The sequence below is a fragment of the Malania oleifera genome, chromosome 13 (assembly GCF_029873635.1).
Source record: "Malania oleifera isolate guangnan ecotype guangnan chromosome 13, ASM2987363v1, whole genome shotgun sequence".
In the NCBI taxonomy this organism is placed as follows: Eukaryota; Viridiplantae; Streptophyta; class Magnoliopsida; order Santalales; family Ximeniaceae; genus Malania; species Malania oleifera.
In genome coordinates this window covers 79139550-79163733 of record NC_080429.1, presented here as the reverse complement: position 1 = coordinate 79163733, position 24184 = coordinate 79139550, and the positions used below count along the sequence as shown (strand labels likewise).

General features: G+C 36.3%; 2 protein-coding genes across 3 annotated transcripts in view; both read left to right on the top strand.

Moving 5' to 3' along the window:
• The window catches only part of LOC131146116 (protein CHAPERONE-LIKE PROTEIN OF POR1, chloroplastic), a 65559-nt gene extending 51227 nt beyond the window's left edge, over nt 1-14332 (top strand). For both annotated transcript variants that reach the window (XM_058095470.1, XM_058095469.1), the window contains exons 4-5: nt 13664-13740; nt 13885-14332. In XM_058095470.1, the coding sequence (XP_057951453.1) occupies nt 13664-13740; nt 13885-14035 (228 nt within the window). In that variant the 3' untranslated portion in view covers nt 14036-14332. The remainder of the gene's footprint in view (nt 1-13663; nt 13741-13884) is intronic.
• A 385-nt stretch (nt 14333-14717) lies between these two features.
• Nucleotides 14718-17398, top strand: LOC131146115 (tetraspanin-8). The gene is made up of 2 exons (XM_058095468.1): nt 14718-16022; nt 16853-17398. The coding sequence occupies exons 1-2, from the start codon at nt 15519-15521 to the stop codon at nt 17174-17176; spliced, it is 828 nt and encodes a 275-aa protein (XP_057951451.1). The 5' UTR covers nt 14718-15518; the 3' UTR covers nt 17177-17398.
• The last annotated feature ends 6786 nt before the right edge of the window (nt 17399-24184 follow it).

The following is a 24184-nucleotide window of genomic DNA, read 5'->3' as shown; positions in this document are numbered from 1 at the left end:
CTGCATAAGTAGCATGAAATTTTACTCTTCCCCTTTCCATTGGGTGTGTTGAACCCTTGAGACGATGAAGCTTCCTTTGAGGTTGATGATTTAGAGTCGGCTCCCCTACTATTGGGTTTGCCATTCTTGAAAGACTTTCCACCGTTTCCCTCTCCGCCAAACCGTTTGGACGAAGCGGTATCATCACCAGCGTAGTCAGTCAAGCGTTCCGCAGCCGCTTGTGCAGTTTACAAGTCTTGAACCCTTTGCCTATGAAGTTCAGTTCTTGCCCACGGTTTCGTCCCCTCTAGAAAATAGAACAACTTGTCCTTCTCCGACATATCTCGAATATCCAACAGCAAAGCAGAAAATTGTTTCACATACTCGCTGATCGACCCCGTATGCTTGAGATCTCTCAGTTTTCTCCTTGCATTATACTCAACATTCCCAGGAAAGAATTGGGCCTTGAGCTCTCTCTTCAAGTCTGCCCAACTATTAATTACACAGCTTTCATTTTCAATTTCTTTGTACTTGGTACGCCACCATAGTTTGGCATCACCAACCAAGTACATGGTCGCAGTATTCACCTTTGCCTGTTCTAGGGCCATCCTCACAATGCGAAAGTACTGTTCCACATCAAACAAGAAGTTCTCTAACTCGTTGGCATCTCGGGCACCCCCATACGTCCTGGGTTTTGGCACTTTGGTCTTGCTAACTCCCGGAGTGTTGGAGTTCCCTATAGCAAGAACCATCACATTCATCTTTGCATCCAGATCTGCCATCCGGGCTTGCAAAGTTTCCACAGTGTGGTGAAAGTCCTTTGACATTTCACTTGTCAAACTTGCTTGGTGTTGTTGTGATCCCATCACTTCATCAACAAGTCCCCTCAGTTGGGCCATCTCGTTGGTTGTCTCTTCAACCTGTGCTTCCAGTGCACTAATTCTTTCAGTGTTGTTTGGTGCCATGGTCACTTATCAAAGCTTCCCAAATCCAACAAGGAAGGCAATCGAATTCACGTAGCAACTCAACCTTGGGCTCTCACCAAGTGTCACTGACTTGTCTCTGATACCAAATGTCACGGTACGACTATTTTCACACCGTTGTCAAGGGCCGTGCGACGCTAACTAAAGCACTCTTGCTTAACTAGCCAGCCTATCGTTTACCAACATTCATCCACGAAGTACTTTCATTAACATTCATTCAGATAGAAGCGGAAATAGTAATCAATTCATGAAAGCCGTGGCAAGCAAGCAGTAAACATTGAAGCAAACGTAATTCATTAACAAATCCTCCGTTGACATGTTGTACATAGCAAGGGAGGCAAGTAGGCTAAGCATGTTGACAATTGCTAGTGAGTTTTACAATGACTGATGAACACTCACCCTCCCCTAAAGAGCTTTCTGGGCTATTCTCACTCTGGCACTAGGAAACATCAAAGTGACCGAGGAGTCATACTGCCTTATTTGGCTTACAAAGACTCTACTAGTAGAAAATAACCCTACAATAGTATTTACATGATGGAAACCCATCCTAAGCATACGAAATAAGCGGTCACAGGCAAGCATAGTGCCCTGAACAAGCTTAGCTCGTGACACTTTGGAAGGGCGAACATATCCCGCTTCCAACTTATCAAGTTGTTTCCTCCACTTTGTTAGCTTTGGAGGCGCCATCCAATATGGCCTTGTAACAAATGGTTTCATTCTTGAAAATAGCTCAATCTCATGCTCCACACCCTGTAGTGAAGGCAATTTATGAGGCAGCTTATCCGGCATCACCTCATTGTACTCATCCAACACCGCTTGGATGGTCGTAGGCACCAGCTCTTGGCCAACTTTTTCATCTATCACCATCGTGGCTAGATATGTCTGCTCTCCCTTTTTCAATCCCTTCTTGAGTTGCATGACTGAAAGGAACTTCCCATCATCTCCTTTTGTTGCAACGACTTGCACCATGCACAGATGATCTCCCATCAGACATAGGGAACCAGCCGAAGGCATCAACATTGCCTTCGTCCTCCATTACCAATATGACTGGAAAGTCATCTAAAGGCACCGCTGTGAAATTCGCATGACCTTCCCACTGCCCAAGCTTTACAATAACTTGCTTGGCTACTCCCAGAGTAGGTTGGATTACAAAATTAATTGCTTTCATGCGTCCTGTATCATTCTCTAAGGATAAGTTGAGTCTCCATGCTTTTAGTTGCGAAAAAAAATTATGAGTAGCACCAGTATCCACCATAGCACAGGTACTCTTGCCATTGATCCTCAAGTCCACAAACATCAGTCCTTTTGCTCATGTAACTTTTAGTGCTTTTTCCTGCTTTTCCAATGCGTTTACCTTCCGCATTGCACCCATCCTCGGGGTATCATCCTCTTCCCCATCACTTTCCACTACCTGTTCCAAAGTGGAAGCTTGTAAGGCATTAGGTGAGCGTGGGCACTCACCAACTCTGTGAGGGTCTCGAAAGAAGAAGCATGAAATTTTAACCTTTCCATTGGGTGTGTTGAACCCTCGAGACGATGAAGCTTCCTTTGAAGTTGATGTTTTATAGTTGGCTCCCTCACTTGTGGGTTTGCCCTTCTTGAAAGACTTTCCATTGTTTCCCCCTCTGCCAAACTCTTTGGACGAAGCGGGGTTTTCACTAGTGTAGTCAGTCAAGCATTCAGCTTCAGCAGCAGCTTGTGCGGTAGACAAGTCTTGAACTCTTTGCCTATAAAGTTTAGTTCTTGCCCATGGTTTCATCCCTTAAAGAAAATAGAACAGCTTCTCCTTCTTCGACATGTCCTTGATATCCAACATCAAAGTAGAAAATTGTTTCACATATTCCCTGATTGGCCCAGTATGTTTGAGGTCTCTCAGCTTTTTTCTAGCATTATACTCAATGTTCTCAAAAAAGAATTGGGTCTTGAGTTCACTCTTCAAGTCCGCCCAATTATTCATTGCACAACGTCCATTTTCAATTTCATTGTACTTCGTACGCTACCATAGTTTGGCGTCACCAATCAAGTACATGATCATAGTATCCACTTTCACCTGTTCTGAGGCCATCCTCACAGCGCGAAAATACTGCTTCATATCAAACAAGAAGTTCTCCAACTCCTTGACATCACGGGCACCCCCATACGTCCTGGGTTGTGGTACCTTGGTCTTGCTAACTCCCGGAGTGTTGGAGTTTCCCATAGCAAGAACCATTAGATTCAGCCTTGCATCCAGATCAACTATCCGAGACTACAAAGTTTCCACAGTGTGGTGAAAGTCCTTTGACATCTCACCTATCAAACTTGCTTGATGTTTTTGTGATTCCATCACTTCATTAACAAGATGTTGTCTCAGCTTGTGCTTCTAGAACGCTAATTCTCTCAACATTGTTTGGTGCCATGATCACTTACCAAAGCTTTCCAAATCTCACAATGAAGGTAACTAAATTCACGTAGCTATTAACCTTTGCTTTGATACTAGGTGTCACGAGCTGACTATTTTCACACACCTTTGTGAAAGGACCGTGCGGCGCTAGCTAAAACACTATTTCTTAGCTAGCCAGCCTATCATTTACCACAATTCATCTATGAAACACTTTCATTAACATTCAATCAGATATCAGCGGAAGCAACAAGCAATTATGAAAGTAGTGGCAAGAAAGCAGTAAACATTGAAGCAACGCAATTCATTAACCACGCTTCCATTAACATTGCGTGTTCAGCGAGGGTGGCAAGTAGGCTAAACACGTTGACAATAGCTAGTGAGTTTTACAAGATTGATGAACACTCACCCTCCCTTAAAGAGCTTTATATGCAAATATCATCCTGACACTAGGAAACATCAAAGTGACCAAGGTGTCATATTGCCTTATTTGGCATACAGAGAAACAACTAGTATTTACACGATGGAAACCCATCCCAAACGCACGAGACAAGTGGTCACAGGCAAGCATAATGCCCTGAACAAGCTAGGCTCGTGACGGGCCGCGTCTTGAGTCCCTGGAGGAAATAAAACAATCTATCTGAATCAATTATATCTTTTATATCAAGCATCAACTTCTGAAATTCTCGTATGTATCTTCTGATTGATCTAGTTTATTATAGGTCATATACCTTGCAGCCAACAATTTACTCTACATTTTCTTAGATAAAACTATGCCTTATAGATCCTATTTCAATTCTTCCTTAGTGTCAATAGTGCACTGATTGTTCTAGGTATCCTCACATTTGGTTCTCCACCATAATTTTGCATCATTTGAGAGGTATACCATAGCAATGTCTACTTTGTCCTCTTCAAGTTTGACTCAGGAGCATTTAAAATAATGTTCCAAATTAAAGATGAAATTGTCGAGTTCCTTGGCATCTCATGCCCCACCATGATATATTGGCTCTGGGTTTTTTACTCGAGTCCCCCTCAACAATATCTTCCATGAGTTTCCTTTACATTTGTGCCCCCACGTTCTACTTAGTACTCATCTCCTGTTGTTAGTTCTAGAATTGGTCCATAATGTTTTGAAACTTGCCCATTTCCTTCAAATCTTCCTCAAAGGAACCAATGGACCCTTACATTATTTGCAAGCAAGTAAAAGTCCCCAGAAAGCTCCCATAGGGAGGCCTCAAAGCTCTGTTGGCCCTCCCCCATTGGGATGTTAAGGATGCAGCATGCCCTCAATCTGCTTTAGCCTGCTTATTGCTCAATATTCCTCTGGAAGGCCTCAAGCTCTATTGGCCTATTCTCCAGGGATTTCACATATGGAATAAAATTCTTTTGTTCCACAATCCTTTCCTAGAATTCAAATACATAGTAAAGATCCCTTGTGTCTTCATGGGTAGTCTCAAGCTCTGTTGACATGCCCTTCTCTTTCGACAATTTAACAACAAATGCTTGGAATACAAAGAATTTTGTCTCCAAGATCCAATTTGCAACTCTTGCCTCAAGCGCTTCAATGTGCTCCATCTGAGCAAACTTAGAATTTCTCAAGTATTATGGGGTTTATGGATGGAATTTAAAACTCAGATATTTTAAATCAAATGTTGATTTGGGAAAAAATAAAGTATTTGTCCTCTTTTTGGTGTGTCGGGTATGGATGGATTTTTTAAAGAGGCGATCTTTTAGGAGCTGCAAAGAGATTAGAGGAACACGTTGACTGAATGATTTTTTTCTTGGGCACTTTTTATGTTTTTTTGTTTAGTCTTGGAGTGTCTCAGTTTGTCTCAGAAGATTTATCATTCTCCCTCTTGTAAATTCTCTTTCTATTAATGATATCTTCTTTTTTTATTAAAATAAATAAATAAATAAATTCTTGGGGTCTGAAAGCAAGGCATATGCTTAAAATGGAGCATTTTTCGTGCTCCTCTTTCAGTTGAGGGAGGCGAAGGGAGTATTAGACAAAAGATGGAAATGTGAGGATGGTGAGATTCTTTTTGACAGGTGGCATCTGGTGTCAAGCTTTCTACAGGGAGGGTTTCTAGCTGTCTAAAGTTTGGACCAAGCTCTTGGGATTCTCAATTCATCTTCAGGAAGATCTCATTTTCAGAATGGCAGGTGGCCTTCACAGAAGATTTGTGGAAGCTGATGATGCTGCCAAGAACCTAGTGGATCTTTGCTGGGCATGGCCAGAAGTAAAGTTTGACAGTGGCCCATTACGAGTAGAGGATGGCAAGATTATTTTGGACTGGTGGCATCCAGTCGCAGGCTTCTGTATGAAGGGTTTCCAACCACCAAAGTTTGGATCAAGCTCTTGGGATTCTCAATCTATCTTTGGGAAGAACCCATTTTTAGAAAGATTGTTATCTTTGCGGAGAATATGTGGAAGCTGACAATGTTCTACCAGAACATAGTAGATCCTTGCTGGGCATGACTGAAAGTCAAGTTCAATGGAGACCTATTACTGATAGAGGTGGGGGTTTTGTGGAGAGAATTGAAGTATGGGATCCCAGTCTAGTCGGAAACAGCACGTCTGCTTTATAGGTGACAGCCAAAAGATGAAGAAGATGAAGTCATGTATGGTTTTAATCACCACTACAGGCGGTAAAGGAGCAGACAATTCCAAGACAGAGAGAGTTGGGCAATGGCAGTACTGTCCTTGCATATATAAGAAAGAAAAGGAATTCAAGTTTTGAATACTCAAACAACAGGATTGGTTAGGAACTTGTTGGACCATCACTGCCTGGCACAGTGAGAAAAATGGGCTTTAGAACTGATAAAGGCAAGCAGGTTTATATGAGCAAGGAATGGGCTAGCAATCTTGGTCATTTATATTTTGAAGAAGAGGGAAGGCAATAAATGAGAGGCTTGTAATTTCATATTGTCCATTTTCAATTGACATTCGAATTTTACCAACAAATTATTGATATTCTCCTTAAGATTCCCAATCCCAATAAAGTCAATAAGTGTGGAATTGTTGCACCTCAAAATATTATTTGAGGCTTGGGGCCTACACATCTCAAACATGTAACATGATTCAACACTTCAACCCTCTAAAAAGCTCTTGCTTTGAATTGACTTACCATTTTTAACATTGAATTTTGTTGCTTGCTATTGGAATCTTATACAACTAGAACAACTTGTCCAATTGCATTTGCTCATCAAAGATGACATCATATGGTCTATCATTCATGTAATCAACGAAACTTTAATTTCCGTATTAATAATCCATGATAACAGTAATTTCTACTTCCATCTTTAGTAGGATGTTTGGAGATTGGAAACTCATGTTGCCCAAAATAAGAACTCTTTTTTCTCTTGAGATGGAATGTCTCACGGAAAAATGCCAATCTTGCCTTTTTGGTATCTCATTGTATTCAATATAAAGATCAAGATAAAACGGCCAACCTATGAACTCTCTCTTGGACAAGTTACCATTGGAACAAGCAATATCCTCAAGACAAATTGTAGAAGCCCATGTTACATGTTCTGATGGAGAATTACCAATGGAAAAATTTAGATTTTTATATTGTAGCTAGTTTTTTTTTTTTTTGTTTTAGTTAGGAAAAACTCTGGTTGTTTTAGAAGTTTAGTTAATTTTGGTTTATATTGTGTATTTGAGTACTTTGGATTTACTTTTAATTTCTTTTTTGGAGGACTTGTTATCTTAGTAGAGGACATTGCAGCGTTCTATTGCAGTTGGAGGATCTTCTAGATATTCTCCAATGGTGATGGATGATGCAATGCAGGTTCGTGTCTCCACTTGATTTGCCTACACGTTCGACTTCGTTCCCACTTATGGAGGCTACTATGCCATTACAAAACTTGACGTCAAACTTTCTCCAACAATGGGAGTTTGATGGAGAACCGCTGATGGAGAACTTTAGATGTTTAATTTGGAACTAGGTTTTCTATTTTAGTTTGGGAAAAATCTGGTTGTTTTGGAAGTTTAGTTAATTTAGGTTTATTTTGTGTATTTAAGTAGTTTGGCGTTATTTTGCAATTTCTTGTTTTACTGGGGTTTTTATGTAAATATGTGTTTAGTTAATAGTGAGTATAAATGCTGGACATATAACTTATTGTAACAGTTATTGTTTGAATCAGAATTCAGAATTGCATCTACGGTCTCCCTCTCTCTCTCTCTCTCTCTCACAGGTTCTCCTTCTACTTCTTACTCCCCCATCTCTGTTCTGTTCTTCCTCGGTTTCTCTTAGTGTTCTGTTTCTATTCTGTAACTTCTCTCTCCAATTTTCTGTTCTGTGCTGCTGCTGCTTCTGCTTCTGTTCTTCTTCTTCTTCTCCCTGAATGCTCTCTCTCGTTGTTTCAGACCAAATTTTTTGATGGAGAACCACCAATGGAGAAATTTTTATGTTTATATTGTGGGTAGGTTTTCCATTTTAGTTTGGGAGAACTCTGCTTATTTTAGAAGTTTAGTTAATCTAGGTTTATTTTATGTATTTAAGTACTTTGGGGTTATTTTGTAATTGTTGAGGTTTTTATGTGAATATATGCTTGAGTTAATAGTGGGTATAAATGCTAGACATGTAAGTTATTGTGACAGTTAATGTTTGAATCAGAATTGCTTTCAGCCGGGATATTTTGGATATATCCTTAGATTTTAAAGCAATTTGATTGTTAACTGATTGATCAAGTTTGATTCACATTTATAAGGATTAATTCAGCCTGGTCTTGGACTGGCAATGCAAATTTCTGAGATTTGAAGGTCTGCCAGCATTCAGATTGAGGCTCAGGTGCTCTATTTTGAGATTTGGTGCAACTAATTAGCTTTTAACTTTATGAAATCTTGATGTTAGTCCAAAAAAATCTGACTTTGGTTGTTTGATACATATTGTTGGAAGGAAAAATTCAGTGTGACTGCACCATTCTTCAAGTTCAGTAGTGGAGCATAAGCATCTAAGTACCTTTGGCAAGATTGCATAAACTTACACTACTTGGACTCTAGAAATTGAGTTAATATCATTTGCTTTATTGGTCCTTGTTTGAATTTGAATTGGTACATATTTGCTCTCTAGTTCTACTTTCTTTTTTTTTTTAAGAAAAGAAAAAAATGAGTCAATTCCACATTATCTAGTTCCTGCCTAGTTTGCAATTCTCAACAATTGATAAAACCTAGATATCCTTATTTTGAATTGATTTCTTGTTTGGAGGACTTGTTATATTATCGGAGGACATTGCCGCCTTCTATGCTGCTTCTTGTTGGAGGATCTTCTAGATATTCTCCAATGGTGATGGATGTGGCAATGTAGATCGTGCCTCCTCTTGATTTGCCTACATGTGCAACTCATGGAGTTAAGGCTACTATGCCATCACGAACTCGAGGCCGAGTTTTCTCTAACAGGGGGTGTTTGATGGAGAACCGCCAGTGGAGAACTTTAGATGTTTATATTGTAGCTATGTTTTTTTATTTTAGTTTGGGAAAACTCTGATTATTTAGAAGTTTAGTTAATTGAAGTTTATTTTGTGTATTTAAGTACTTCAGAGTTATTTTGTAATTTCTTGTTTTATTGGAGCTTTATGTAAATTTGTGTTGTAGTTAGTAGTGGGTATAAATGTGACATGTAAGTTGTTGTGACAGTTGGTGTTTGAATCAGGATTGCATCTGCAATTTCCCTCTCTCACTCTCTCTCTCTCTCATGAGCGTGTGCGCACGCACGCAGGCCCTCCTGCTTCTTCTTCTTCCTACTTCTTCTTATTCTTCTTCCTCCCCCATTTTGTTCTGTTTCCTGTTTCTGTTTCTTTCACTGCTCTGTTTCTATTCTGTAACTTCCATCTCTGATCTTATTCTTCTTCCTCCCCCATTTTGTTCTGTTTCCAATTTCTGTTTCTTTCACTGCTCTGTTTCTATTCTGTAACTTCCATCTCTGATCTTCTGTTCTTTCCTGCTGCTGCGTCTTCTTTCTTCCTCTTATTCTTCTTCTCTTCCCTCTGTCTCTTTCTTTGTTTCTCTTATTGTCCGACATCATTTTCCAAATCCATACCTAGCAAAATATTAAAATATTGGCTTCCTAGTTTTAGGATCTCAGTTACTTAACAGAAATTCTGAATATAGCATATATTCCTAAATTTTTTGAATTAAACTGGGTGCTGACAATGTTCTCCAAAGATATCGAACACTTGAAGTTGATTACTTCAGATCAGTGTCAAAATTATGCAAAGGAAAACTAACTTATCATAGCAAATTTCAAAATATTGCATCTGTGTGTCAATCTGAATGCTGGCAAACTTAATTCATCCTCTAAAACACTGAAATTTGCATTGACAGTCCAAGATCCTACTTAAGCCAAAATATTGCAAATCAAAGACAAAATATCGCGAAAAATCAATTATTGATTTTTTAAGTTGACTCAGACTTGGTGGCTTTATTAAGTCAATGCTGGTTTTTCTTCTCTTCGTTTTCTCGGGTGAGGATTTCTTGTTCCCCTTATTATATCTGTTTCTCCTTGCTAGATTCAATAAAGCTTCTTTTTTTATTCAATTTGTATCACAAAAAATCAAAAATATCATGGCTAAAATTGATTACTCATGATTCTAGAAGAGTTGCAGAAGGTACTGACAGTTTTTCAGACTCTTGTCACCAAAGTGTGGGGCAGTTAGCCGCTGGCAAAGGACTCTTGGTGATGATGTTTCACTTGGTGATAGATTAGGGGCTGGTGATTCTATTGGTGGTGGCAGCATGAAGAGAAAAGACCACGAAATTTTAAGGGTTTGAATGGGTGTCTGCTGGAAAAGCTTCAGGTGGTGTGTGGGGCTACCTCCCTTGTCAGATTGAAACGAAATTTTGGGGAGAATCTTTTCAGGGGTGTCTCCTTCGATGATAATGGTGGTGTTGCAAAAATCTTGAGCAAAGTTGTGTTTGAAAATGAGCGGCGCAACTGTAATTTTTTCGTAAACTTGCAGGATGATGAACATCACCCTGATTTTTGCAATTTTCCTTGATTACTTCATCTAACTTGTTCAAATTCTCTGTTTTGCAACAATGTTGGTGGCAATGGAAGCGAATTGAAGAGACTATGTGATGCAGGACAGCATCAAGGATCTGCTGCCAAGGGAGAAATTAGAAAAAAATTGAGGAGAGAAGAGAAGGGGAAGAAGAAAAAAGGAAGGAGAGAGGGGGAAGGAGAGAAGGAGATGCACTTTGAGAGCAAGGAATCACGTTCACTGCAATTCAAATTCATCAAAAACTAACCTCCTACATGGCTTCCACACACTATTTATAAGAAAGCCTATAATACAAGATATTACATGTAGATCCCTAAAGATGCATGAAATTGTACTCTCCTAAAATACCAAAATATTACAAACAAGTAAAACACATAATTCTACTACAAGCAAAACAAATGGTAAGCGACTATTAATTAAGCACGTTTGGGTTTAGGACTCAAATCTATTGACCCTATTCTTCAACATATGCCACAACATTGGGTCAAAATGATCCATCCAATACCCACTTCCCGTCCTACATCAATTTCCTCCTTTTGTAAAGAACTCGACTCTGTAGAGTAGGGGAAAATAACGAGGAGTCCATTACTATGAATAGAATCATCTTGCTTCGTAAGAAAGGAACTTATTCTTCTTCTATTTGGTGAGTGCAAGAGCTAGAGATGGCATCCACTTCTTGTCCATGGGAAAAGGGTAAAAGTTTTCACATCCATCATGCTTTTACTTGACCTTCCTATCAAATAACCATGGATGACCCAAAAGGATATGACAAATCTTGAGAAGGATATGCACATTTTAGAGTCTCCACAATTGAACCAATATTGAAGGTAAGCAAGAAACAATCATGGACCTTCAAGTTGGCATTGTTCATTCAAGCAATTTTGTATCGGGATGAGGTTCAACTTCCAAATTTAACTTCTTGATAGCTTCTTCAGAAACCACGTTTGTATAACTACAAGGATAAACAAGCAAAATACAAAGCCGCATTTGACAAACTAGCTCATTCTAAACCATTTTGCACTATTTTTTTCATTGTCTAAATTTTCTTAAATTTTATTATATTAATGAGTTGACTCATATTAAAATGAAGTGAAAGATCTGTTTTGATCTAATTAAACTATTAATTACCAGAAAAATAGTTAATTTCTGGAGAAGTTGCAATTGATTTGAATAATGTTTTTAGTTTTGTTTGACATATGCCCATGTTTTCATTGTTTCTAACTTTTGATTACTTTACGAAGTGCTTAGAAACAAAGGCTGAAAGATGGAAGATGGGAGGGAGAGATGCATGAAGGAAAGAAGGAATTCCATTTTTTTTTAGTTTTTTTTAGCTCCTGTAGAAGATAACATAAGGGAAGGAAGACTCAGATGATATTGACACTTGCAACGTAGGCCGCATTGTGCACCGGTGAGGAAGAGTGAGTTAGTTACTGCGGGGGCAGTAGAAGAGGTAGGGGTAGACCTAACATAACTTGGGAGGAGATACCGAGTAAGGATTTAATATCCCTAAATCTGTCAAAAGAAATGGTCCATGATCACGTAAATTGGCGGAAAATGATTCATATAGCCGACCCCACCTAGTGAGACTTAAGGCTTGATTTTATTGTTGTTTTGTTATATAGGCAACTAAGAAACAACATATTCAAAAAGTAAAAGTTGTAAAATGAGAATGGTAAGGTGGATGAGCGTTATAACGTTAAAAGATGAATAAAGTTGGGCATAGCACCTGTAGAAGACAAGATAAAAGAGGGGGAAGCTGAACTGGTTTGGACATCCGCGATGTAGGTCAAATATTGCATAGAGAGGAGTGAGCTAGTTATTGTTAGTGGCAGTAGAACGGGTAGGGGTAGACTAAAGTAACTTAGAATGAGATAGTGGTAAGGATTTAACAATCCTCAATTGTCGAAGGAAATTGCTAGCCCAACTCACATAATAGTGGGACTTAAGACTTGGTTTCTTGTCATTGTTATATACAATGGTCCGAAGATAGTACTGGTTATGAATATGAAGACCATATCCTTCTTATTATCTTCTTGGCACCATCCTTGTACTTTTTTTATGAGGTTACAGGTTCAAATGCTCTCAGCTCATCCTTGAGTAATTTTTTTGGTAGATGGGTCAACTTGGTTGGTCCACTGGGTCAGGCCAAGTGAGCCCAGGCCAATTGTGTTTGGCTGGGTTGGTGAAAATTCCTAGTCTGACATGTAATCTGGGCCGTCAGCGTGACTGGTTCCTGTCTGATCTGGGTATGACTGGCTAGTGCTGGGTTTGTAAACTGTGGACTACTTTGCTCAAATATGATCCGTCAACTCCATTGCAGACATAGGATGTTCTCCAGTCTAAATTCCGTGACTTGTTACTTTTTTTTTCCCCATTTTTTACCAACCCCACCCCCCTCAACTTGGTAAACTGCCTGCACCTCATTTGAACACCACCTAGCCATATTTCCCTCTAGCTCAGTATCAATTATTTATGCTTGTTTAAACACTTGATAGAAGGCATTGATTATAATTTTCCAGAGTTACATCCGCAACTCATGTGAGCCAAACATTTTGTGGAGAGCAGAATTTGGCTTCTACTGACTCAATTATCTGCAGCCATGGGAGAGAGAAGAAACTGAAGAGAGGACCGGCAAGAGAAGAGAAAGGAGATACAAGGAGGAATCACATGTTCAACTCATTTCAAATTCACTAACTTCTACATGGCTTTCAAAAACTAATTATAAGAAAGGCTCTACACATGAAATTACACATATGCCCCTAAAAGCTACATGAAATTACAAACATACCCCTAGAATATACAACAAGGCCCCAAATACAATAATACCATGCTAATCAAACTAAACACATAATAAACTACTAACTGAAACCAACAATCCCTTAACCCAATTCTTCTTAATTATTCTCCAAAAAGGATCTTCCGAAGGACTTGTCCCGCATCACCTAATCTTTGGACTCGCGTCTTTCTCACTTGTAAAGTTGGAGATATTCCATTTCAGTGTGCCTTGTTCATCATCATCTTCTTCTTCTTCTTCTTCTCCATTTTGTGGGGGCTCAGCTGGGATCAGAGAGTCTAATTGTCAGAACTGATTGAACCCCAGATGTCATTTTCCTGAAATTTTTAGGCCATAGTAGGACAACTTTGCCTTGTGTAATTAATATTTGCATTTGTTGAAGAATTTACATGAAATTAATGTTCTGTTTTGTTTAAAGGGTGTCTTATTCTCCTTTTTTGTATATTTCTGAATTATGATCATTTAATGAAATATTCTTTTGCCATCAAAAAAATATTGATGAATTTAATATATTTTTTTATGTAGGTGGCAGTCTCTTTGATAGCTTGTGTATACTTCATCAATGAGAAAACAAAGAGCTTAGCTAGAGCTTCCATTATTGGGTAAGTCTTTGATGGACAGACATGCAAGTTTCAGTCTTGCATTCAATATGTTCATTGCTTTTCCCTTTATTTTGTATTTTTTTTAAAATTTTTTGCCAGTCTTTTTTCTTCCCTAATTGCTTACAAATTTGTTTGCTACCGCAGATTTGGAGCTCTTGTTGTGGGTTGGGTATGTGGTTCGTTTTTGGTTCCCATGATCCCATCAGTTCTATTGCAGCCAACTTGGACACTCGAACTCCTGACATCACTCGTAGCCTATATCTTCTTGTTTCTTGCCTGCACTTTCCTCAAGTGAAATCCAATCACTCTGCATCATTTAGAGCTGCGTTCGATTGATAAGTGGGTCAAGCATTGCTTCTTTATCATTTTGCCTTGTATTGATGGATCCGTGAGATCCCCTTTCTCCCTTTCTACTTGTATTCTTCAAGTATTCTGAAATTGCACGATGACTTCTGCATCTCCCCGAGGAAATGCATTGTAGCAAATCATTTTTGTGGAATGGCTTTCATGATGTTAGTGTGGTGACTCTTCATGGGTGGACGTCCTAAGCAACATGGACTTTGGGAGTTTGAATAGTTGAATTTGAGCTTAACTTGTGTAAATTTCTATATAATTATATATATATATATATATATATATTTGTTGAAATTCACATAAATCCAAAATTCATGAGTGGCATAATATTGCAGGATGCCATAACCTCGTAGCTTTGATGGTGTCTGGTGGCATCATATAAAAAGAAATTATAATTTGATAACCCTTTTAATCTCAAAACACTTGTTATATGTGAATTTTACTTTTTAAAATTATTTTTATAATATAACTAAAAAATTATTTTTATATATTTATGTATTAATATAAAAATGATTCAACACCATGATATCTGGCATATGGTGTCCTGTGACCATTCAAATTTCAAACATTTAATGTTATTTCGTAATTTGAATGGTCACAGTATCGCCCATAATTAATTTAGCAATTAATAATCAACATTATTATTATTATTTTTTTCCCAAAGCATAAATGGTCAACAATTAGGGAGAAATATTTATTTATTGCTGTACGTACGTAGTTTGAAAACCCTACAGTTCGTTCAGTTAACTAGCCACTAAACAGAAGGCCGAGCCACGATCTCCACGCAGCCGCGCGTTATGCTCCTAATCCTTCGGACACTTTGCAACGCTGGGGCACTTTCGTACTTTCAGGTCGCCCACCCAAATGCGGCAGCGTGAGACAAACCGCGGCAGCGGGCTTGTACCGTTGTACGAGCCTCGTCGGACTCAAACGCGCGTTTCATCGAACCGCGGGAGGCAGTTTCGCAATTATCAAAATCCACCAGGGGCAATCCCCTCTGTACGGTTTCCAAGAGTCACGATTCACGAAACAACCGTTCGCTTTATAAAAACTGTTGCACAGCCAAACAGAGACGTCCCTCTCCCTTCATCCCCTGTTTCCCCGAGCTGTTCCGTTTTCCTCTCTCTCTCTCTCTCTCTCTCTCTCTCTCTCTCGCTCGCCTCTCTGTTTCTGTTTCTCTCGCTAGAAGTTGCAGATAGAAGAAGTCCAGAAGAAGAAAGGAGTTAGCAGAAATTTGCCATTAAAGACGAACCCATATAACAGACCCAAACCTCCATTGTCGCATAGACCACTCGTTCCTCAACCATCTCCAACAGAAACCCAAATCTTAAAACCCTAACATTTTCTATATAAGCCCTCAAGGCGAGCAATTAAGCACTTGAGGGTTCGATTTTGATTTAATTGAATCGGTTTCTGGTTTCGTGATGGTTCGTGTCAGCAACACTGTGACCGCAATTTTCAACTGCTGTACCCTCGTCATTTCTGTGTTGGCGCTGGGCGGGTCGTTCTGGATCCACGCCCATGGAGGTTCTGAATGCCAGAAAGTGCTGCAGACGCCGCTCATGATTCTGGGTCTGTTCCTGTTCGTTGTTTCTCTGTTCGGGATAATCGGGTCGTGCTGTCGGGTCTCCTTCATCATGTGGATTTACCTGCTTGTTCTGTTCTTGCTCATCGTGGGGCTGTTCTGCTTTACGGTGTTCTTGATCGCGGTGACGAACAAGGGCGTCGGAAATTTCATCTCCGGCAAAGGGTACAGGGAGTATCGTCTCGGAGATTACTCCCACTGGCTCCAGAAATACGTGATCAATGCACAGAATTGGGAGGAGATTAAGAGTTGTTTGATTGATGCTCAGGTTTGCCCGAGACTCGCAGTCGCCGCCGGTCAGAAAGCGCCCGCCTTCTATACCCTTAACATGTCTCCAACACAGGTATGTCTCTGTTTTTGTGTTTTGACGGAATTAAAGCACGGCAACAACTCAGTTTGATTATACTGCTTCTGTCGATTTTATTTCTTAAATTTAATTTTACATGAATGCTTCATCACCAAAGTGCTTGATTTAATTTTCATTCGTGGAATTGTTCTTGTTTTTCGATTCTTTTTTTTTTTTTCTTTCGTTTATATAAAATGTTTTATACATGCATGGATCTTAACTTAGTTTACCAAACTTAATATTGATAATAAACTTATTTTTTAAATATTTATTGTGATACTTATCTATCAAAAGTTTATCACTTCATTCTCAAATTCTAGTTGATGGGCATTAAATCTGTCATCTGGTTTTGCATAACTTAGTTTACCAAACTTAATATTGATAATAAACTTATTTTTTAAATATTTATTGTGATACTTATCTATCAAAAGTTTATCACTTCATTCTCAAATTCTAGTTGATGGGCATTAAATCTGTCATCGGGTTTTGCATAAGAAATCAATTATTGCTAATGATTACTCAATTTTAGTTTGAGATTTAAAATGTGGGTTCCACATATTAGTATATTATTATTTCAAATTATGTAATGGGAGGTAACCCAAGTCATGTCTCTCTTCTTAGCTTTAGCCTTAATTTAATTGTTTTGTCTGAGTTCATTATAGCCTGTTAGGGTTTATACTTGGGGAGGCACTCTCGAGATACAAACCCGAATTTAGAAGGCTGGCAAGCAAGCACTTATATTTCTTGCTCTGCAGACTACTATGAATTTTTGAGCTATTTATAAAACCGAGCTACGTACTAATTAAAGGGTTTAAAAATGGATGCAGTCGGGGTGCTGCAAACCTCCAACATACTGTGGGTTCAAATTCAAGAACGCAACTTACTGGGAAGTGCCAAAGGAGGGGCCGGCGGTGGGAGACGTGGACTGCAAGCTATGGAGCAACAACCAGCAGCGGCTCTGCTACGACTGCAACTCCTGCAAGGGAGGAGTCCTCGCCAACGTCAAGACCCAGTGGAGGAAGCTCGCTCTCGCCAACTTCTGTGTTCTCGTCTTCCTCACCCTCCTCTACTCCGTCGGCTGCTGCGCCCTTAGGAACACCCGCTCCCAACACTACAAATACACCAGATACAACGGCCACCCTGCTCCCTAACCCTACCTACGACCTTCCTAGCTCTAACTATTATTTTTACATTTCATTTTAATTAATTAATTAATTAATTATCTCTTCTGCCTGCACCAGCTAGCGAAGCGACCCCATGATATCATTTCTAGCTCAATTAATGAATCAATTTATTTCTGCTGCATCTGTAATTAATGGGTACGGTTTATGCAAGTTTTTATTAATTAATTTCCATGTTTTTTTGTTTCAGTATTTTTACTTAATTTGCACCACCCGTGGGAACTCATTATTTGCTATATTTTCTCCATGTACCTATCATATGCTACTAAAAAGAAAAAAAATTATTTCAATATAGTTAAGACTTGAGAAAAATCAGAAATTAATTATGTGTATAATTTAATTTCTATTCCTTATTTTGGTAAATTTTTTTATTTTTTTCCATCACTTTCCTTGATAATCAAGCATTAATATATATATATATATATATATATATATATTTTGGTGTTTTCCATGTTTCAAACACGTGTTTATGTGTCTGTATTTTAAATATTAGACATGTGACAAATTGACCCTATATGAAATAAAGAGGGGGTCCTCATTTTCATTAAGTGTATAATTTATGAAGCAAGCACGCATGTAAGTGGAGGAAGAGGTTCCATGTATAATTTTTATGCATCCTACCAAGAATTCTCTCTCTCTCTCTCTCTCTCTCTCTCTCTCTCTCTCTCTACTTAAATTGACTTACAATGCTCATTATTCTCGCTATACTCCTTGACTTTAATTAGTACCTTGTAAAAAAAAAAAATTTCTCCCAAAAAAATTTATTTAAAGAGCAAGTTACCACCATGAATCGAAGTTGCTTTAAAATCTATTAGTCCTTAGAAATTAGTAATTTACTGAATATTCATTATCAGAGTAATAGGTGATAGTTAATTAGCATAGTGGGATGGCTAAATGCACTCTAAAAATGACTACTTGCACCACATTTATCTCTTTTGTGAACTAGCTTTCTTAAGTAAATTTGTTTATAAGTTGCTATAATAATAATAAGGCCTTGTGACCATGAACATCTCTCTAGTTTAATTCCCACAAAGCTATGGTTGTTGCATATACTTGAACTTACCACGTTGTATTTATTTATCTAGGTTAAGTTTAAGAGTGAGTGAGCCTCAAACCTTATACAAACTCTTTACCTTTTTAATCCAACTAGGTACTCTTCATATTTGCAAGATTGCTTTATCATTTTAAAAATGCACAAACTAGATTAACTCAAGTGCACTAGCATTTGTTTAAAAAATGTGATTCTTTAGCCTCCCATCCCCCACAGGTGACTTTGAGAGAGAGAGAGAGAGAGAGAGAGAGAGAGAAAATGGTCATTTGTGGTTTTACAATTTGGAATAAAGCAACATTATTCAACTATATGTGATTTTTATAGGGGTGGCAAATCGGGTTGGGACCCGACGGGTAACCTATGACCCGCCCATTTAAAATGGGATTGGATTTATGTAAGTCAACCTGTTTATAAATGGGTCAACCCGTGACCCGACCCGTTTATAAATGAGTCAACTCGGGTTCAGGTTGGGTCACCCATCGGGTGACTCGTTTATTTGGCTCCTGTTCAATAACCCAAAATGAGAAAACCCTAACTCTGTAAACTTTATACAAAGTAAAGAAGATTGTTACCTTTTTTCCCAAGTTTGGAAACCAAATTATTCGAATTTAGAAAGAAATCAGCGTTGTTAACAAATTTAAAACATAAACTTTAGTCGCTTGAACCATGAGGTTAGTCGCCTGAACTTATTCAAAATAGCGCTTTTCAAAACAGGAAGTAGTAGTTCAGTCACCTAACCTCGAGAGTTCAGTCGTCAGATCCTGTTATGTTTCCTTATTAACACTACAATAGCATATCAATCGCTTGACCACTAAACTACCTAGTGTTTTTCACATTTTGTTTCCAAAACTTATTTTTGTTAACTTAGAAAAGTATTTTAGACCTTATGAAAATATTTTTCATGTTCTAAATCAGTTCTCTAAGTCCAAAATAAATCCTAAGAGCTTCAAACATAATATTGAACTGTGAAGTACTTACATGAGACTTTAAAAAGATAAATACTAATAAATTCCTAAGTCTTCATGTCGATTCAATAATTATCCGAGCATTAATCTACTCTTCAATATTCTTTATATTCCTCATAACTTGTAGCTTTAAGCTTAAGTTTCATTCAATCTCTTCAAGTAGGATCTCTTTACTTTATAAAATACTTGATTCCTAAAACTTAAGTGTAAAGCACACTTAGTAATCTTAATTTGTTATTATCAAAATGAGATTAAGTCTTGTTAGGCCAACACTATTTAACCAACCACGTCTTCTTATATGAAGAACAAATTGATACTAATAATGGGCTCCTTTTTTTTTTTTTGCCAAAAAAGCTTGCCGGAAACCCCCAACAATGCTTTAATGCCAGTTGTTAGGGATTGGGGATGGTCGAGAACACAAACACAAACAAGCAATCATAAAGAACACCAGAGTTACATGGTTCAGCCAAACTCAGCCTATGTCCACGGGAGAGAGAGAGTTTCACTATATCAATAGGAAATACAGTGGAGGAGGAGTAATACACTCAAACTCAACTCTCAGTTTAACCTCTCTGTCTCTCAATCACAGTTTACAACGCACAACTCACTTGCTTACGCTACTGATTACACTTGTATATTTTACCTCTACAACACACAACCCATTTTATAGGAAGGGGGAGGAGACAAGGAGATAGTGTAGAGCATTTATTGAGCTAAGATTTGCAAGGTGCAAATCCTTGACCATGGAGGATTTGGTGCCGGAGAAAACCATCACGCTGGAGCATGTATGATTCATTTGGAAGATATGATCTTTGACTTTTATTTTTTTCACGTTTTTCTTCTCTTATCATTTTTTGCAACCACATGTATGACCCAACAGCTCCTTAGCCCCTCTAGCAACTTCACATTCCAAGGAGCTTGGAATCAAGTTAGGAAGAAGGACACTATAGTCCCTTAGTGCAATATTATCTGGTTCAAAACCACACACCAAAGCATGCTTTTGTAACATGGTTAGCGATTCTAAATAGGCTTCCAACCCTAGATACATATATTTACGAGATAAAGTTGAATGTTTTTTCTTGTATCCTATAAAGCAATCATTTGCAATTTATTAATACGCATTCTATTTTAATGTATAAGGCAATTTAGAAAAGAAACTATACTGCCATTTTCTTTTGTTGGAAGTCTATGTGATATGTTTCAAAGGTTCCAAGATGCTATGGTTGTAGTTCAAAAATATGAAAAACTAGGCCTATTTATTATGACACCATGTAATCCAAAATGACTAGAAATAAATAAAAATAAATAAATCAGCTCTATCAAGACAAGAACTATATGATTGACAAGTGTGGTGCAAAAACATTCTTATACCGTACTTTGTAAGCAACTTTGAGAAAATAAGGTTTGTTTTAGCCAGAGGTACATCTAGTATTGTAGCAACATTATTATCGAGAGGAAGAACAACACATTCAAGATTTAAAATTCTTTTTAATCTCAATGCATTCTTGTCTTGTTTGATAAGTAAGCAATTAGATTTTTCAGAACTAACAAGGCACACCAATGGCAAATCGACATGCCTGCAAAGCCTTAGATTTAGCAATGAAGGATAATTTATCATTTAGTGGAAATATATTGTTTTTTGGAGGATATTTTAGGCAAATACTTTTAATCGTTCCAAAAGGTACGAAAGATGAAATGTTGGATGCATCAATTCTCAACTCTTCATTATGGAGTACAGTTAAATTCCTTCATTTGAAGCAAAATATGACATCAATTAAGGATCAACATTTTATAGAATTTTTAATGCACTTAGGAATAGAAGACAAAGCTACAATCAAATATGACATGATTAAAATACGAACTCAAATAATTATACAACGAGAAGGACAACAATCATTAGATTTACTGATTCATGAGGTATTCCTAAATTTACAAAACTATTTGAGTAATACAATATAATGATTAAAAGAGCTCTACTGACAACTTTATATAATGAAAGCTGAACAAATCAATGAGAAGATAATTAGTCAAATCCCAGGTGATGAATACTTTACATTCATATGATGAAGTAAAAGGAGATACATGTCATCCATATCAAAAAGAATTTCTCAATTCAATCTCTTCCAGCAGTTTGCCACCATATACATTGAAACAATAGAAGAGTGTGCTTGTAATGTGGTTGAAAAATATTGATCCAAAAGTTGGACTTTGTAATGGTGTCAAATTAATGTGTTGTAGTTGGTTTAATAATGTGGTTGACATGGAAATTTTAACTAGATTATTTGTTGGAACTAGAGTTTTGTTGCCAAGGATTTCTTCGAAGAACACAAAAAATATTCATCTTCTATTTGTCATGATAAGACGGTTCCTAATCTACTCAAATTGCAAACAAATTACAAGGTTAAACAATTAAAAATTTTGAGATTTATCTTTTATGTGCCATTATTACGAGGAGTATCAATGTCAACTACTAAAATTTTGATTAACAAAGACAACATAGATAGAGAGGAACAAATCTACATGCGAAATTTGATATGTAAAGAAATGTTGTTATACTACAAAATGTCCACTACTTTTTTTAAAAATTAATTTCTCGCAAAATCTTATCAATTCTATGTAAGACGAAAACTTAGTAGGGTGTCTCGCAACTTGAAGATATATAAAGAAATAAAGGCAATAAAGGTCCAACCTTATGTAATTAACTCTAACTTATATTACCTACGTATTTTAATTTATATACATTTATATTTTAGACTTATCATTCTTATGTTTTAAAATTCATTTTATAATAGGTTTTTTTGAACTTCCTATGCAAAGAGATTCTCACCATACCTCGACAAATAGAGCAAGTTAGGAAAAATATTGCCCCTACGGGCATGGCGCGATGGAAAGACATTAGCAAGTAAGAAAGAGTATCGAGGGTTTAATTCCAGGTAGATACACTTACGGAACCAGCGGTACCTATGGATGGTGAGAGTTTACTCTGTGAACCAGCAGGGACCATGGATGATGAGAGTTCGCTCTGTGAGCCAGTGGGGACCGTGGATGGTAATGGAGATGTGTCTCGGGGGTCGGATTGATTGAATACCCAACTGATGCACAGAAACCGTGTCCACATTCTGGACTGTACCCTAATTAGCGAGACCTAGGGGCGGAAGACGTTGATCCGTAGGTTTGGTGCCACACTAGGGGGTCCAAATGGCTCATTGGTGGCTGGAGTTCCTATGTAATAAAAAGAAAAAAAATTAGAAAAAATATTAAATTATTTCTATAATGGCTTTGAAAAAATTCATATATGATGTTAATTACATTTACCACTACTTTATGATTTCTTATGTCATAATTCTTCAAATCATAATTAAGAGTTGAAAGAGAGATCATATTTGATGAACTATACAATATAATTATTAGGCATTCTTTTCTTCAAAATAATTACATTATATTGCAACAATACAAATTTATGTTCACATATTAATGTTGATTTTTATTTATTTTTTAACAAACACATTGCAAATATTAGTGAGAGAAAATTAGAAAACAAAAATGTTCATATCTATGTTATATAACTGCTGAATTCGTATCTTATTATGTATTAAATAGTTTTTGACTATTACTTTTTAGGTGGCATTTAATAATTGGGAACCAATTCTACGAATCAAAATCGAAATAGTTTATTCTAATTCCCAGTGTTTGCCTACTTTTTAATTCGCGTCTCTTACTTTGAAATCAAATCCTAATTCTTGAAAATATAATACTTATTGTCTTATTCATTATAACGCATATACATATGTACGTATATGTGCGTCTACATATTATAATATAATATTTTATATATTATAATATAATGTATATCACATAAATTTTTTTAAAAATATTAATTTTATAATATAAATAAATGTAAATATATCATGATATATTTTAATATATTAAACTATCATTATTAATATTTTTATTATTATTATTATATATATATATATATATAATATTATAACATATAAAAATTAATAAAGTATTATTAATTATTAAAATATTATGATATAATTGTATAGTGATTATTAAATTATTAAATTATATTTATAATATTAAAAATAAAATATTATTATCATCAATTATAAATATATAAATATAAAATTTAATAATGATATTGTATAAAAAATAATATAATACTATTATATAATTATTATCATAAAGACATTTCCCATGCCAGGAGATGAGCCAAAATGGCATGGGAATATAGGCAAGTGTGTATATAGTTATATATAATATAATACATATCATATAAATCTAAAAATAATAATAATATTATTATGATATTATTAAATATAAAATATTATGATATTGGTATATATAAATATATCATAATATATTTAATATAAATATTAAACCATCATTATTAATATTTTTTGCTATATATAATAATATTATAACATAAAAATAATAGATAGTATTAAATAATACAATACTATGATATAATTATGATATGATTATTTATTATATTATTACATATAGTCTTAAAATAAAATAAAATATTATTTTAAATATCATTAATACAAGTATATATATTTATATATATGAATTCTGAACCTTAGCATCACACCCAGTGCTGACACATGGCACTAGTTTAAATTTTCTTTATTCATTCATATTTTACAATTAATTTAAAGTATTAATTCCTACTTTCTTTATCATTCATTTATATTTACACAAGAAAAAACTATAGAATTAATTTCAATTTATATTATTCACAAATATAGAAATATATATACGATATTACATTTCTGTTTACATACATTATATACATTAAAATTAGCATAAATAATTAAAATTATTTTTAAAATATTCAATATAATATATATAATACAATACAATTTTTCTATACTAAAATTTTAGAATTAATTTTAATTAATATTATTAAAAATGTAGAAATATGTATATCGTGTTACATTTCTATTTACATATATA